The 18,412-nt window shown below is 41.7% G+C and overlaps 1 protein-coding gene across 2 annotated transcripts; it reads left to right on the plus strand.

Annotated features, from left to right (window-relative positions):
• Window positions 1-1,072: 1,072 nt before the first annotated feature.
• LOC106610898 (pre-mRNA-splicing factor syf2) lies at window positions 1,073-15,487 on the plus strand. 2 transcript variants are annotated; one of them, XM_014210565.2, is made up of 8 exons: window positions 1,073-1,282; window positions 1,449-1,497; window positions 1,896-1,991; window positions 8,128-8,253; window positions 9,087-9,204; window positions 10,583-10,673; window positions 11,183-11,281; window positions 14,979-15,487. In XM_014210565.2, exons 2-8 carry the CDS (start codon window positions 1,480-1,482, stop codon window positions 15,142-15,144), a joined length of 714 nt encoding a protein of 237 aa, XP_014066040.1. In that variant the 5' UTR covers window positions 1,073-1,282; window positions 1,449-1,479; the 3' UTR covers window positions 15,145-15,487. The 2 variants fall into 2 exon arrangements, with proteins under 2 accessions (XP_014066040.1, XP_014066042.1); XM_014210567.2 differs by lacking the exons at window positions 1,073-1,282; window positions 1,449-1,497; window positions 1,896-1,991 and adding an exon at window positions 6,644-7,175.
• The last annotated feature ends 2,925 nt before the right edge of the window (window positions 15,488-18,412 follow it).

Raw genomic sequence — 18,412 nt, forward strand, 5'->3', positions numbered from 1 at the left:
ACAGTTTACAATCTAAGGTAACACCAAGTAATTTAATCTCCTCAATTTGTTCAACAGCCACACCATTCATTACCAGATTCAGCTGAGGTCTACAACTTAGGGAATGATTTGTACCAAATACAATGATCTTAGTTTTAGAGATGTTCAGGACCAGTTTATTACTGGCCACCCATTCCAAAACAGACTGCAACTCTTCGGTAAGGGTGTCAATTACTTCATTAGCTGTGGTTGCTGATGAGTATATGGTTGAATCATCAGCATACATGGACACACATGCTATGTTTAATGCCAGTGGCAGGTCATTGGTAAAAATAGAAAAGAGGGCCTATAGAGCTGCCCTGTGGTACACCACACTTTACATGTTTGATATTAGAGAAGCTTCCATTAAAGAAAACCCTTCGATAGATAGTTCCAAATTCACAATATGACAGACGTTGAAAAGTCATAACACGTAAGTTCTCAACAACAGGTTATGGTCAATAATATCAAAGGCTGCACTGAAATCTAACAGTACAGCTCCCACAATCTTCTATTTATGAATTTATTTCAACCAATAATCAGACATTTGTGTCAGTGCAGTACATGTTGAGTGCCCTTCTCTATAAGCATGCTGAAAGTCTGTTGTTCATGTGTTTACAGAGAAATAGCATTGTATTTGGTCAAACACAACTTTTTCCAACAGTTTACCACTCTTGGGTAGTAGAATGACTTTGGCTTTCCTCTAGGCCTGAGGACAAAGACCTTCCTCTAGGCTCAGATTAATACTCAGATAGCTGTCTATCTGTTCATAATTTTACAGGTTTTTGTCATAGCTTGTGCAACTAATGGCTATGTCTCCCTTGAACCAGAATCTGGCCTTAAATGAGACTTTGATATGGGGAATCTCATTTAAGCCCAGGAAGCAGCCATTCAACTTGCCATTCACCAGCATTTCAAGGTTAATAATGTCAAAATATATTCCTTACTCTCCAAATATGGAGTTTCGATTAGCATCTGTCGTCATTTCCTGGGCTTAAATGTACAAAATACAAATGTACAAACAACTGGGAAAAAAATTTTTCGGCACTTCCCATCGCTCACGTTCCAATGATCCCGGATAGCACGGCACTAACCTTACTGCCATACACAGGTCTTAAGTCCACAATAGCTGAATACATTGACTAGGCCGAAGAAGATTTTTTTTCGGTTGTATGTAACTATTTCATTTAGACCTTTTTTGGAAGTACATACCGACCGTGACGGCAGGAAAGGACGATAGGTGCTAATCGAAACTCCATATTTTGTGAGTAACAAACTTATTTTGACATGACTAAAATTGACAAGCCCCCCCCTTGCATCTCATTAAATAAAATCTAAATAAGCAAAATAATATGACATCTTTGATTGATTTTACAATATTTCAATGATGACGGTCCTGTTTTGTTCATTGCGTAACATCCGACATTCAGGGGTGAATACTTCCTGACTGCCAGCTCAACGATGGCGTCCTGCGCTGAGGTTGGTGTTTTGACGAATTATAACCTGAAATAATAAAAAAGTGGAGGTTCATTAGTTTTGACTAAGATATACAGTTACTGAAAATCAAACTGATATTTGAAATATATTAGTGTACCCAATGGAGAACCCATATCAGTACTTCTAACGTCTGTTTACAGTCTCATGGCTAGCGCTAACAGCCGTAGTTAGCTAACTTGCTAGCTTTTCAGACCATTCCCTTTATACCTGTTAGCTAGATATGTTTTTCGATTTGCTTTTAACCACTGATGCATTTGTGGTATGAATTAGCATGATAACTTAGCTAACGTTACCTTGCTGTGTCTTGCCATTGTACAGCATGGATCCAACATTCGAGTTAGTACTTATGTTAGCTAGCTAATGTTTATGCGATTTATTAGGGATCTGCTTCGATCAGTTATGAGCCGACTGAAAGTGCCGCATCTCAGAAGAGAGGGGAGAGACTCCGAAAATTCCGGGAACTGCATTTCAAAAGGGTGAGTTTGTTCAAAGGTTCTCCTATTTCAGACACCTTCTAGTAACGTCTTGGCCCATTAATGGCCTAAAGGAGCCTAACGTTTCTCCTTATAGACCAATAAGCCAACCCAAAAGCCAGCAGATGGCTATATTGAGTTAATTAATCTAACCGTCCAAAGGGAATCTATGCAAATCAAATGTTATTGGTCACATACACGTGTTTAGCAGATGTTATTTCTAGCTCCAACAGTGCAGTAATTTCTAACAAATCCACAACAATACACACAAATCTAAAGTAAAGGAATGAATTAAGAATATATAAATATTTGGTCAGCAGCATAGACTAAAATACAGTAGAATAGAAGACTGTATGTAAACATTATTCAAGTGACTAGTGTTTTATTATTAGTGGCCAGTGATTTAAAGTCTATGTATATAGGGCAGCAGCCTCTGATGTGCTAGTGATGGCTATTTAACAGTCTGCTGGCCTTGAGATAGAAGCTGTTTTTCAGTCTCTCAGTCCCAGCTTTGATGTACCTGTACTTACCTCGCCTTCTGGATGATAGCGGGGTGAACAGGCAGTGGCTCGGGTAGTTGTTGTCCTTGATGATCTTTTTGGTCTTCCTGTGACATCTCAGTCCCAGCCACTGCCTATTTGCATAAAGTCCAGTGAAGTTCTTTGAGGGCCGTGGTGGTATCAGCTTGAGGGTAGAGGTTGACCGATTTTTAATCGGCATGGCCAATTTTAATTAGGGCCGATTTCAAGTTTTCTTAACAATCTGTAATCAGCCTTTTTGGACGCCGATTATGGCTGATTACATTGCAATCCACGAGACTGCGTGGCACCTGTTATGCGAGTGCAGCATCAAAAGGACCTTGTGACTGCAAGGAGCCAAGTTGCTAGCTGGCATTAAACATATCTTATAAAAAAACAATCAATCTTCACTAGTTAACTACACATAATTGATGATATTACGAGATTAACTAGCTTGTCCTGCGTTGCATATAATGAATGCGGTGCCTGTTAATTTATTGTCGAATCACAGCCTACTTCGCCAAACGGGTGATGATTTAACAAAAGCGCATTCGCGAAAAAAGCACAATCGTTGCACAAATATAGCTAACCATAAACATCAATGCCATTCTTAAAATCAATACACATAAGTATATATTTTTTTCAACCTGCATATTTAGTTAAAAGAAATTCATGTTAGCGGGCAATATTAACTAGGGAAATTGGCACTTTTGCGTTCAGTGCAAGCAGAGTCAGGGTATATGCAGCAGTTTGGGCTGCCTGGCTCGTTGCGAACTGTGGAGACTATTTCTTCCTAACAAAGACGGTAATTAATTTGCCAGAATTTTACATAATTACGACATTGAAGGTTGTGCAATATGTAGACTTAGGGTTGCCACCCATTCGATAAAATACAGATAGGTTCCGTATTTCACTGAAAGAATAAATGTTTTCATTTCGAAATTATAGTTTCTGGATTTGACCATATTAATGACCAAAGGCTTGTATTTCTGTGTGTTTATTATAATTAAGTCTATGATTTGATAGAGCAGTCTGACTGAGCGGTGGTAGGCAGCAGCATGCTCGTAAGCATTCATTCAAACAGCACTTTACTGCGTTTGCCAGCAGCTCTTAGCAATGCTTGAAGCACAGCGGTGTTTATGACTTCGAGCCTATCAACTCCTGAGATTAGGCTGGCAATACTAAAGTGCCTATAAGAACATCCAATAGTCAAAAGGTATATGAAATACAAATGGTATAGAGAGAAATAGTCGACGTGTCATAATGCCTATAAAAACCTGCGGCTGAACTTGAGAGGTTCGTTATATTACCTTTCATGTCTTCCATAGGGAATGTCTTGATCTACTTCAAATAAGGTCTGTGTTTCATGCAGGCTTAAACCGCCCAAGTGTTTTTATACTCGTGTAAATCTTGCTAGGATAAGGTTTGTGCATGACACAAGTAATTTTCCCAACAATTGATTAGACAGGTTATTTCACTTATAATTCACTGTATCACAATTCCAGTGGGTCAGACGTTTACATACACTAAGTTGACTGTGCCTTTTTAAATAGCTTGGAAAATTCCAGAAAATGTCAGAAGTTTCTGTTAGGCCAATTGACATTTGAGTCAATTGGAGGTGTACCTGTGGATGTATTTCAAGGCCTACCTTTAAACTCAGTGCCTCTTTGCCTGACAAAAGTACCTATATCCATAGTAAAACGAGTGCTATATCGACGTAACCTGAAAGGCCGCTCAGCAAGGAAGAAGCCACTGCTCCAAAACCGCCATTAAAAAAAGCCAGACTACGGTTTGCAACTGCACATGGGGACAAAGATCATACTTTTTGGAGAAATGTCCTCTGGTCTGATGAAACAAAAATAGAACTGTTTGGCCATAATGACCATCGTTATGTTTGGAAGAAAAAGGGGGAAGCTTGCAAGTCAAAGAACACCATCCCAACCATGAAGCACGGGGGTGGCAGCATCATGTTGTGGGGGTGCTTTGCTGCAGGAGGGACTGGTGCACTTCACAAAATAGAGGGCATCATGAGGTAGGACAATTATGTGGATATATTGAAGCAAAATCTCAAGACATCAGTCAGGAAGTTAAAGCTTGGTCGCAAATGGGTCTTCCAAATGGACAATGACCCCAAGCATACTTCCAAAGATGTGGCAAAATGGCTTAAGGACAACAAAGTCAAGGTATTGGAGTGGCCATCACAAAGCCCTGACCTCAATCCCATAGAAAATGTGTGGGTAGAACTGAAAAAAGTGTGTGTGAGCAAAGAGGCCTACAAACCTGACTCAGTTACACCAGCTCTATCAGGAATGGGCCAAAATTCATCCAACTTATTGTGGGAAGCTTGTGGAAGGCTACCTGAAACATTTGACCCAAGTTAAACAATTTAAAGGCAATGCTACCAAATACTAATTGAGTGTATGTAAACTTCTGACCCACTGAGAATGTGATGAAAGAAATAAAAGCTGAAATAAATCATTCTCTGTACTATTATTCTGACATTTCACATTGTTAAAATAAAGTGGTGATCCTAACTGACCTAAGACAGGGGATTTTTACTGGGATTAAATGTCAATTGTGAAAAACTGAGTTTAAATGTATTTGGCTAAGGTGTATGTAAACTTCTGACTTCAACTGTACATTTATAATTATATAAATATATAATTAATATACATTTTAAGTATTTTGAACCATCAGATCCTCCTCTCCACCCTCTCCGAGTTGGGCATCTCCGGCGCGGCCCACGCTTGGATTGCGTCCTACCTGACAGGTCGCTCCTACCAGGTGGCGTGGCGAGAATCTGTCTCCGCACCATGCGCTCTCACCACTGGTGTCCCCCAGGGCTCTGTTCTAGGCCCTCTCCTATTCTCGCTATACACCAAGTCACTTGGCTCTGTCATATCCTCACATGGTCTCTCCTATCATTGCTATGCAGACGACACACAATCTTCTCCTTTCCCCCTTCTGATAACCAGGCGGCGAATCGCATCTCTGCATGTCTGTCAGACATATCAGTGTGGATGACGGATCACCAGCTCAAGCTGAACCTCGGCAAGACGGAGCTGCTCTTCCTCCCGGGGAAGGACTGCCCGTTCCATGATCTCGCCATCACGGTTGACAACTCCCTTGTGTCCTCCTCCCAGAGTGCTAAGAACCTTGGCGTGATCCTGGACAACACCCTGTCGTTCTCCACTAACATCAAGGCGGTGACCCGATCCTGTAGGTTCATGCTCTACAACATTCGCAGAGTACGACCCTGCCTCACACAGGAAGCGGCGCAGGTCCTAATCCAGGCACTTGTCATCTCCCGTCTGGATTACTGCAACTCGCTGTTGGCTGGGCTCCCTGCCTGTGCCATTAAACCCCTACAACTCATCCAGAACGCCGCAGCCCGTCTGGTGTTCAACCTTCCCAAGTTCTCTCACGTCACCCCGCTCCTCCGCTCTCTCCACTGGCTTCCAGTTGAAGCTCGCATCCGCTACAAGACCATGGTGATTGCCTACGGAGCTGTGAAGGGAACGGCACCTCCATACCTTCAGGCTCTGATCAGGCCCTACACCCAAACAAGGGCACTGCGTTCATCCACCACTGGCCTGCTGGCCCCCCTACCTCTGAGGAAGCACAGTTCCCGCTCAGCCCAGTCAGAACTGTTCGCTGCTCTGGCACCCCAATGGTGGAACAAGCTCCCTCACGACGCCAGGACAGCGGAGTCAATCACCACCTTCCGGAGACACCTGAAACCCCACCTCTTTAAGGAATACCTAGGATAGGATAAAGTAATCCTTCTAACCCCGCCCCCCCCTTTAAAAGATTTAGATGCACTATTGTAAAGTGGTTGTTCCACTGGATATCATAAGGTGAATGCACCATTTTGTAAGTCGCTCTGGATAAGAGCGTCTGCTAAATGACTTAAATGTAATGTAAATGTAAATTTACATTTTAGTCATTTAGCAGACGCTCTTATCCAGAGCAACTTACATTTCATAAAACATTTTATTTTTTTATTCGTACTGGTACCCCCGTGGGAATCGAACCCACAACCCTGGCGTTGCAAACACCATGCTCTACCAACTGAGCCACACGGGAACTGTATGGAGGAGGTGACACTGGAGATGAGCCACTCCAACTCTACAGCTGCATGCATCATCCCCAGTGTGTCGGTGCTGATACTGCAGCAGGAGGGTTCTTCTACTCAAGGCATCAACTTTACAGAAGACCATGTTGGACAGTCTGACAAGGCGGTTCTCCAAGGCGAAGGAGACAAAGTGCCTGGTGCTGGCAAATGTCCTGGATCCACGTTACAAGAGCTACGCCTTCACCTTAGGGACAGCACTAGAAAAAGTGCTGTCCCTGAGGAGGCTGAAGGAGGAGTCTGACCTACTAAGGAAACCAAATCCCAGAGCCACAACAGAAGGGACGAGTGAAGAGAAGGACCTAGATCCAGGTGCAAAGATGGACAGCCTCTACACTAGAATCCTTGGAAGCCAACAGGGCAGGGCTGAAGTCCAGTGCAGTTTTGAAATTGAGTTGGAGCGTTACCTCACAGAGCCCGTTATTGACAGAAAGAGCAGCTTGCCTTTGGAGTGGTGGAAGCAGAATGAGGACGGACTTCAATCACTCGCTCCACTGGCAAAGAAGTTTCTCTGTCCTCCACCTTCTTCGGTCCCAGGTGAGAGTGTTCAGTGAGGTGGGAATCATTTATGATAAGCGGAGGAACAGACTGACAGGGGAGCATGCAGAAGCTCTGCTTTCTGCACTACAACCTAAAACTTCTTAACTGGGAATATTGAAGACTCATGTTAAAAGGAACCACCAGCTTTCATATGTTCTCATGTTCTGAGCAGGGAACTTAAATGTTCTTTTTTACATGGCACATATTGCACTTTTACTTTCTTCTCCAACGCTGTTTTTGCATTATTTAAACCAAATTGAACGTGTTTCATTATTTATTTGAGACTAAATTGATTTTATTTAAGTTAAAATAAGTGTTCATTCAGTATTGTTGTACTTGTCATTATTACATTAATCGGTATCGGCGTTGAAAAATCATAATCGGTCAACCTCTACTTACACGGCTGTGACTAACCGAAGAGAATTCTCTTTGGAGGTAATACGGTCGGCATTTGAGGTATTCTAGGTCGGGTGAACAAAAATAATTGCGTTTCTGTATGTTATCACAATCACACCTGAGTAGTTAATCATGAAACATACACCCACCCCGCCCTTCTTCTTCCCGGAGAGAGATTTATTCCTATCTGCGCAATGAACTGAGAACCCAACTGGCTGTACGGACCCAAAGTATATCCCAAGAGAGCCATGTTTCAGTGAAACAGAGTATGTTACAATCCCTGATGTCTCTCTGGAAAGAAATCCTCGCCCTGAGCTCGTCAACATTCCAAAACAGTACCACAAGCAATGAGTTTTAACGTTCAGAATGAGCATCGGTGCTCATCACAACTTCCCCGGCCAACACATACTATTGTCAATGGGTACTAAAGGTAGTTAGCGTAGCCTACCCTCATTTGAGCTCACAAGTAGCTTGAGTTTATATGGTATATCTTGGATCTGTGTTCTTTGTATTCAAGTTCTGGAATTGATGTATTTTGTGGTATCTGTTGCAGAATGAAGCACGCAAGCTCAATCACAAGGAGGTTGTGGAGGAGGACAAGAGACTGAAGCTGCCAACTAACTGGGAGGCTAAGAAAGCCCGTCTGGAGTGGGAACTCATGACCGATGAAAAGAAAAAGGTAGCTACCTCTTTATCAACGTACATAGTTAACTGTTATGCGTAAAGGGAAATTTCACCGAGGGTGACTTTCGGTTTGTTTTGATCGTGCCTGAGGCATTTCGAGGTCAGTGAGATGTTTCACACACAATTGGCCACAAAGAAGACAGGTCTGGGATTTGCGCGCCGAACGGTACACCAATGATTGTATCCGGTGTATTGACTGGGTGGACAGGATCTGAAAATGAATGTAGTCTTGCTTTGTGGCATTTCGCAAAGCCTCTGTTATGCCGATCATACTATACATTTGTCGGCATGTAGAAATGGTTGTCCTTGTTCGATAGAGCCATTGGATCTCTTTCAGCGACATTCTGATCGGCAGATTCATTGCTAGATATACAAGGTGACGCATTTCTTTACAGCTTCTAAAAGACTACAGCTCGGTGTGGGGCGGAGCTAACTGCTCTGGCCCCATTGTGCATTCACTATGAATGCTGGACCTTGTGGTTCACTATGAGCAGACAAATACACGGGAAGTCGAAACTTGCTGATTCTAACGGTGAAATGAAGATGAGGGGAGGTTTTTGATGTTTATGACACAATGTAATATTGTTAATGTAGTAATTACTATATACAGTGGCAGAGCTAAGGTGAAATAATTATCACAGACACTGCTTGTTGGATGAACAGTCAAAAACAGTAATGTTTTTTTTTTTGTTGGCTGGTCAAAAAGATGTCAGTCAGCTGCAAGTTATGTACATTAGGATAATAGATTAGTCATGTTATAAGTTTATCTAGTAATTATATGTACTCTGTTGCTGTTTAGTGACTTGGTGTGTTTCTGTGTGATTTCAGGAGTGTGCGGCCAAAGGGGAGGACTATGACCGGGTGAAACTGCTAGAGATCAGTGCTGAGGATGCTGAGCGGTGGGAGAGAAAGAAGAAGAAGAAGAACCCTGACCCAGGATTCTCAGGTGAGAGATAGGACTCCTTTACTGAGCGAACAGGACTTCCATCCCTCAGCTGGTCACTTTTCCTGAACAAGAAAAACTCTGGTCCCTAGTTATAGGCTATTATATATATTATACTGAACAAAAATATAAACGCAACATGTACAGTGAGGGGGAAAAAGTATTTGATCCCCTGCTGATTTTGTATGTTTGTCCACTGACAAAGAAATGATCAGTCTATAATTTTAATGGTAGATTATTTGAACAGTGAGAGACAGAATAACAACAAAATCCAGAAAACGCATGTCAAAAATGTTATAAATTGATTTGCATTTTAATGCGTTACCTGTATAAAAAAGACACCTGGGAACCAGAATTCTTTCTGATTGAGAGGGGGTCAAATACTTATTTCCCTCATTAAAATGCAAATCATTTTATAACATTTTTGACATGTTTTTCTGGATTTTTTTTGTTTTTATTCTGTCTCTCACTGTTCAAATAAACCTACCATTAAAATTATAGACTGATCATTTTTTTGTCAGTGGGCAAACGAACAAAATCAGCAGGGGATCAAATACCTTTTTCCCTCACTGTAAAGTGTTGGTTTCATGAGCAAAAAAAAATGTGCAGACATTTTCCATACGCATAAAAAGCTTATTTCTCAAATTTTGGCCACATATTTGTTTCCATCACTGTTAGTGAGTTTTTGTCCTTTGCCAAGATAATCCAACCACCTGACAGGTGTGGCATATCATTACACAGGTGCAACTTAAAAGGGGACAATAAAAGGCCACTTTAAAATGTGCAGTTTTGTCACCCAACACAATGACACAGATGTTTTGAGGGCCATTCAATCGTGGGCTTGGAGAACACCTACCAGTATGTCGTGCTGTACATCCTCAATCTGTTTTTTTATTTTTTTTATCAAGCTGTCACCTAAAATAAGATTTACGCCTGGGGAAACAAGTGGGAAAGAGTGACTTTTTAATGTTCTGTAGAGCCTGGTTGTTTGTAAAGACCTCAGCTCCACAAAGACCAGCCTTTAAGGCAGCAGAAATTAGATTGCGGGATAGGGCTACTGGACGTGGTACAGTCACTCCACCGCAGTTCAGCCCTGTAAGAGGAATTCTGGGTGCGTGTAAAGACCCCTTGGGATAAATAATTTTTAACTGCCTCCAATTTAATTTTCCAAAAAGGATCGCTGCGTTCCCCAAATATGGCTGCCATCTGTTGCATCAAAACGTCTCTGAAGTAAACCTCTGGGGAGAGAATTATCACCAGAGGGGCTTGAAAGGGCCTCATCTCCCTTAACCAGACACAGGTTTTGTCGCAGGGCTTTGCGCCTGCTTGAAGTTAGTTCCGGTAATTATAACCCCTCTTGTTTGCTGCCATTGGCCCGCAGGTTACGCAGAGGCCCAGCTGCGACAGTACCAGCGCCTCACCAAGCAGATCAAACCAGACATGGACGGCTACGAGAGGCAGCGAGAGCAGTGGTGAGTTGAAGCCTCCTCATAAAACGCCTCTCTTCCTTTTCCATTGCTGAGTGTTTCAGAGAAGACCGTATTTCCCCCATAAAATGATAAGCATGACATATATTTTTTTTTCGTCGGCCTTAAGCTTTCAGTTATTTTAGATAATCGATGCTGCCATCACAGTTTTCACAGATCAGCATGCCCCTCTCCTGCTCCTGGGTTCGTTTTGACATAGCCACAGACTCAGTCATTTCATATCTTGAAAGCGTCAATGTGAGGCAAACGCTCGAGAGGAACGGTATGGTTATAGTTATGGTGGGCTTTCTTGATCAGCCAAAGATGAGTTCAGTACCCACAGGTTTTTCCCCTTAATGGCTGCCACATGTGGAGCTGTGAAGGGTGAAGTACACTACAGAATAATGTTCCCAGTCATAGAGATGACTGGTATTCAGTTTGGAGAGATGGATGGCGTAGAGGAGGATCATTATAATGTCTATTATGTTAACTGACTCTCCTGTTCTGTCTCACAGCGGCGAGGATTTCCACCCCACATCCAACAGTCTGATCCATGGGACCCACGTCCCTTCCAAGGAGGGCATCGACCGCATGGTGGAGGATGTGGAGAAACAGTAAGCGTAACAGAGACTGCGATCCTATCCCCTTCTGACCTCGCATTCAATGCACTGGAGTCCAAAACAAGAATGAGAGCCCTTCATGAATGGGGCAGGCAGACCTTTGCGTGCATGAAACCTGCGGCATATCTAATACCTACTGAATGAGCCCCAGTGTTAAGCCTGATGGGGCTGGCTGATAAGGCTCTTAAGGTATCTCCCGCTGGAAAACTCTTGTCTCTCTCACTTTCTATCTTAGTGGGGGACTGGGAGTGTGTCCTAGTTAATGAGCTCTCATCTCTGATTTTCAGTTGGCCGGATAGGCTGTCAGAAGAATGCATTTGCCCAATTCAATAATGCACGGTGTGCCTTTTGAAAGAATGGCCATGAAATAGACCAGTCAAGCTGCACACTGGACCTTCCATACCAGCTAAGGTCACAGGGGTTAAAGTTCTCCATCAATGCGATGGATTTCTGTCATATGGGTTCTGGAGATGTCATGGATTTGGAGATGGAAATTACTAGTGCTGAGCGATTAACCAAAATGTTAGTTATTTAAAAAAATGTAAACAACTAATTGACCGATGTCGGTAAAATAATTTTGAATTACATTTCGTTCTGTTTTTTTTCTGAGAGCTCGATGTGCAGTTTCTGTAGAGATGAATCAAGCCTGAACTGTGCAATGTAAGGGGAATGAGGATACCTAGTCAGTTGTACAACTGATTGCAATCAACTGAAATGTAGTAAGGAGTTGTAGTTTCCAAAAGGCCAATATTCTACATAGTTTAGCGCAGTAAACGTGGTAGTTAACAACAATGACCATAATTCATTGCACGCCCGCTTAAACTTGTCCGGGTCTGTGAGGCGTAGACAAGAAGTCTGAGAGAATGAGAGAATACATGATCTAAGTGATTTGATAGTTGGTATTCAGCAGTCATAAAAGTATGCCTTGTTTACTTTGAAGAACTACTGAAATAGTGATTTTTGTCAGACAGAATAGGCAGCAGCTCTATAGAGATGACTTGGAATGAAATAATATAGCCATGTGAATAAATGATGGTTAATAAGTGACGAGCATTAATGGGCAGTCACTACCATCATGGGACTTTTATTGTTTTATCGAAAACTGTGATTCCTTTTTTAAAATAATGGAACCTGAAAAAGCAGTAATCGCTCTGCATTAGAAATGACCCAGCCTAATACAGAAGCATGTCTGTTCTACGAAATATGTCCGCTGAACTGACATCCATGATTGTTGCAGACACTCAGATGTTCAGATGAAGGGAGTAGTCTCTAACAGTCTGTCTAGAAGACGCACCACCACAGAGCCCAACTCAAACGCCGGTGTCTAGCCTACTACTGTAACTGCTGGCAGTCATTCAAAGCCTCTACTGTATCACTCAGGATGGAACTTTCCAGTGCTGCTGTTTTTGCCATGTAATGTTATCAAAACGAAATCAAACAACCCCATAGTAGAATAGTTGACCTATTTACCTAGTCGGCTTGTTGCGTGTTCTATATGAGATAAATATTCCTTTCGAGGCGCATTGAAGTTGCAAAGAGCCATAGGGAGGAAAACGTTTTTTGACAAGCAGTCAATGCACAACTATTCTTAATGCAATTACAGGAAAACACTTTTGAAAGCAGTTTTGGCTTTTGTTAAAAAAGAGGGGGGTCCCAGTTTTATTTCTTTACTCTTTCGATAGATGGGTTGGTTGTTTAGCAACAAAACCGACACGTGTGCAACTCTGGGGCAAAACGGATGGGGTTGGCTTGGATTATTGACATGTTTATTGAAAACATAAATACATTTGCACAATGAGCACTTTTTGTCTCCCAACTACATTGTAACAGTTGTTGTTTAGCTTGTGAATTTGAACCATATTAGCATAGACATGACATCAGTCAAAACACCTCAAAACAAGACATGGTATCAAGAACGATATAAAACTAGCTGAAACGAGCCACCTACGATTCCCCAGATGGCAGTGTCTTGTCATTGTTGCTAGCTATCTGGCCACACGGCCTTCTGCCCCATTGAAGCGTGCGTTGTCATGGCGCGAGAGGCATTGTTTTCCCAATGCACTTACAACTGGAGTTTCAAGCATGGTATAGGTGCAGCTGTGCAACAGAGCTCTTAAAGGGCCAATGGCATCTTATAAGGTCAATAAAATAATGATTCATAATAATCAGGATGTTATGTCCAATGTGGCAGCGGTGGGAAAACGTACCCAATTGTCATATTGAGTGACAGTGTAGATACCTTAATAGAAACTGACTCAAGTGAAAGTCACCCAGTAAAATACTACTTGAGTAAAGGTATTTGGTTTGAAATATACTTAAGTATCAAAAGTAAATGTGATTGCTAAAATTGAAAGTAAAAGTATAAATAATTAAACATTCCCTATATTACGCACACTCCAACACTCAGACATAATTTACAAACAAAGCATGTGTGTTTAGTGAGTCTGCCAGATCTGAGGCAGTAGGGATGACCAGGGATGTTCTCTGTTTAGTGAGTCTGTCAGACCAGAGGCAGTAGGGATGACCAGGGATGTTCTCTTGATAAGTGCAGTAATTTGACCTTTTTCCTGTCCTGCTAAGCATTCAAAATGTACTTTTGGGTGTTAGAAAATGTATGAAGTTAAAGTACATTATTTTCTTTTGGAATGTAGTGAAGTAAAAGTTGTCAAAACATAAATAGTAAAGTACAGATACCCCCAAAAACGACTTAAGTAAAAATACTTTAAAGTATTACTTAAGTACTTTACACCACTGCAATGTGGTAACTGCAGATGGACAAACCCCATGCTTCAGCCTATGTACATGTTATAGCCACTATGCTGCATCAGTCGGCATACAGGTGATGATGCTTATTGGCTATATGCCTGTTCCAATATGTTGACATATTTTTTACATAATGTTTATCAATATGTTATTGGGCTCTTTTCTGGAGGTGGAAATTGTATTTTAGATGGAGTCAGTTTATTTCATTTTGGAGTAGAATGTCATTTTAAAAAGTCACCAGAACTGAGCTTCTCAGTTCTCCTACATAAAAATGATCTTGTGGAGGACCCCGGGCCAACTAAGCAAAGGGACTGGAACTGGTCGAAGTCATACTGTACAAAATGATCCTCTTTCCCTAAAAGCATGATGGTCATTACTTTCTGACATGAAATGGGAGGCTAACTTGGCCCCAGTCAATCTGAAATTGACTTCAGTTTGTCATTATTTTTTGTTGCTTTAACCCCTGAGGTCAAGTCCTCAAGTCCCACACACCTGACCAGCATATTCCTTGCCCTAGTGTCCCTGGGTTACATTAGACCTCATTCTCTCCTCTCTCAGCACCCAGCTATATTTAGGGCGGCCTTGTGTTAGTGATGCTCCTGTGAGAGATGAGACTGGGCTGCCAGGGCATGATGCACATCTCTGCTTAGAAGACACTAACTAAAGGCTGTGAGTTAGCGAATTGACTCCGTATGTGCCTGTGTGTTCGAGTAGAAGAGTAAGGTTGTTCATTGGTGCTTTGGCATATGAACGTGTACAGTCTTTGTTTAGGGATTGTTGCTTTTGTGTGCTGGTGAGTCATTCTGGAGAGATTGGATTTTAAGGAACTGAATGAGGTTTTTGTACTATGATTGTTGTCCTTTTTGTTTGTAAGTTGTTTGTGTGTCCTTTTGGTTTCTTGACACTGATCCTTTGCTGTTCTTCACAGGATCGAGAAGCGGGCCAAATACAGCCGGCGCAGGGCCTACAACGATGACGCAGACATTGACTACATCAACGAGAGGAACGCCAAGTTCAACAAGAAGGCAGAGCGGTTCTATGGCAAATACACAGCTGAGATCAAGCAGAATCTGGAGAGAGGCACAGCAGTCTAACTGGACTGGTCATTGTAATGGACACTTCCATTTCCTCTGCTTTGTTGTAATTGAAGCCCATAATTATTCAATGGTTACAGGACTGGTCATGTACATAGAAACCCAAATTGTTTTCCCTATGCTTACGTCTCTAGGATCAAGTTTGTATTTTGACGCTGACATTTCTTTAGAGGCATTTTATGTTTAAATATGTGTTTCTGTATTGTTACTATAATGCTTTTGCTCAGTGGGAATGGTTAAGTGCAACCTGAATGATCTTATAATGCTATTCCTGCCTTTCTGTCAGTGTTTGTATCGTATGTATGACCATGCATTTTCTTTAAATAAAACATCTTAAACGTTTTTGTTATCTAGCAGATGTGTAAGTGTTGGCCTTGGTTTGTTGCGTGCGGTCTGGGCTGGATGGGGGGGCTTGTCATGAGCGTGAGAATAGAACACTATTATTCTCCTTAAGGCTCTAGTGTGTTTGTTATGCCAGCAGAAGAATGTGTTAGTAAGTGCACGAGGAGTTAAGCAATTTAATCGTTATCGACCACATCTCTGTTAAGCCGACTGCCCCCAAGCAGAATGATATGAGCTAGGAGAGGCTTGTGACCTAAGATGAGATCAAAGACCGTAAACAGATTCCCATGCTATCCTCACCCATTCCCCCCCCTGATTTAATTTTCTCCCATATTCTGAATCAATGTGCCCTCTATGGGTTAATAGAAAACACGATGTGGGGGTCCAACAAACGCATTGAAAGGGGTTTGATCCTCCTAATTTGAATCAGACATCTTGAGTAATGTTTCATCTGCATTAATGAATGTGTTCTGAATGAGCCTCATGGGGTATGTAAATAAGACTGGGAAAGGGGGGTTTCAAAGGCTAGCATGCAAGAAAATGGTGACAAGTTGTTTATGATTTCCTGGTAGATGACGGAGTGTGGGTGGGGGGGGGTATACAAATCACATCTTTGACATTTCTCTCCTTTGCAGAGTTGTAGGGACCCGGTCTGGTTTGGCTCTAAGGTGAGGGTTGTTTGTTTTGGATTGGCTGATCAGCCTGAGGATTTTGTCTGAAGATGATGTAAAGGAAAGAAACACTACAAAACATTAACGATCAGCTTACAGTTTAGATTATATGACGATGATGGTGCTTTGACATTTTGCTTCACGGAGGGACAACTTTGGCAGTTATCTTTAGTGTTCCTAAATGGGCAGCACCATTAATGTATAGATATTTCCTCTCCCTGTTCACTATTGGGCCTATCCACAATCATGTGCCTGATGGATAGGCGTTGACCAACAGCGCTACCGTTTCATGTCTTTTCATCAGAGAGACCACATGAAATAACTTTTCCCTCAGTACAATGAGAAGAGAGTGTGACAGGTTAGCCAAACGGCTGTTGTTGTCAATTATTCTCTTTGGAGATTAATTAGATGAGAGCGTGTATAAATTGGAAACCTGTTACACAGCGATAGATAACTCAATTGTTAATGACAATCTAATTCATGTGATTCACCCAAATAGATGCTTGGTATCCCTGGTATTAGGAGAAATTAAACATCAAATAAAGTTTGCCTGCGAGGGATGACTTGTAGCATTTTTCTCAGGCCAAACTGAAAAGGCATTCTGTGTTCCACACACAATGGAATCCTTTATGCCCTCTGTAAACACTAGGTTTTTTCTCTCCTAAAGATGTGTCAAGACTCTTTTGTGTTATTGCCAGAGAATGTTCCTGATTTAGAGACTGCAGCTCCCTTGTGGCCAGATCATACAAGCAGAGGAGAGAGGAAAATACTCTCATGTCATGTAAGAAGACAGGAGGGAGAAAATCTGTCCTGAGGTGTGACTGATTACATTACTCCTGTCTGAGCACTTGCTAGTGATGCAGAAATGAATGCTTATAAAAGTAATGATATAAGAAAATCATTGTGTGTGATGAAACTTCTAGACACACAAGGATGACAAAGCAGACCTGCCTTTCCTTCTCCCCATCTGTTTGCGACAATTCTCAATGCCATTGATATTGACATCAAAGGTGTGGTGAATGTGATTATACTTGCATTTCATAGAGACAGGAAGACTGTTGCTAAGGATGTACTCTATTGAAGTGTGGCATCTTTGATTGTGTGGCATGACATGGGAATATCAGATTTAAATCTCAAGCCATGGGATTGTGGTTTAATGTATTACTTCCCAATTGATTGATAAACATTGAAAATCACAGTTGATGGTAAATGTATAAGTTCATTTTACACATACGCCAAGATCTTGTCATAATAATAGGCTTACTGAGTCTCAGGTAAGATGCATCTGAAGGAAAGTATCTGACTACGAGCAAGTTTCACAAGCCATAATGACACTTTGGGTTAGCTCAGGTAACTCAGGAGAGAACATGTTCAAAAAAGCACAGACATTTAGCGCACGTCTGAGTTCTCTACTTGAACAAAGAGCTTTCAGCTCACTTGCCACTTGCCAAAACCACCTTCACAAACACTGCTCTATGAGTGTGGCCGTGACTTCTGGATGATGTAAGTTTTTTACACTATGAAATCTGAGCCTGAGTAAATCATTCATTAAAACCACAACATGAGGTGGCCATGTTGCTCAACTGCTGCAGGTAGGTGATATAACAAGCTAAGCTATGCAAGTTGTTTTTGTACAGGGGGTCTAATTCAGACCTCAAATCACTAACATAGCAATTGTCCCCCAATCAATTACTAAAACTAGCTTGGCTTTAAAGGGGCAATCAGCAGTTGCTACATTAATTTTTTTTTTTTTACTTACAAATGAATAATATGTACCCATTGATTCTTGACAAATATAACTTATAAATGCCTCATGAGCTTAGTTCAACTGTCATGCTCCATCAGAACCCAAAATATAAGCTTGTTTTACTCCAATGTTTGTAAACAAAGTAAATGTAAACAAATACTGTACAGCCTAAAAATATGGTTAAAACTATCATTTTGATATCATGGATGGTCAGTCCTTACAGCCACAGCTGTCTATTAATTTGAGAGTGGTACATTTTTCCAGCCCCATCCCTCGGTTTTTTACCTAAACAATGGCGGGGAAAACACTTCGTTATTGTTTCTACTGCTGATTGCAGCTTTAACCACCAAACGCAATTCCATCACTAAACTAGCTTTGTCAGTGTCACTCATTTCTTAGTGTTTAGGATTCACAAGTTCTGCAGCACTCTTCAGTGGTGAAACTATGACACTATGTGGTCAACGTTTGCAGTACAGCTGACTAATATAACAGCAGGAGCACATCAAGA

The sequence above is a fragment of the Salmo salar genome, chromosome ssa09, assembly GCF_905237065.1.
Source record: "Salmo salar chromosome ssa09, Ssal_v3.1, whole genome shotgun sequence".
NCBI classification, from domain to species: Eukaryota; Metazoa; Chordata; class Actinopteri; order Salmoniformes; family Salmonidae; genus Salmo; species Salmo salar.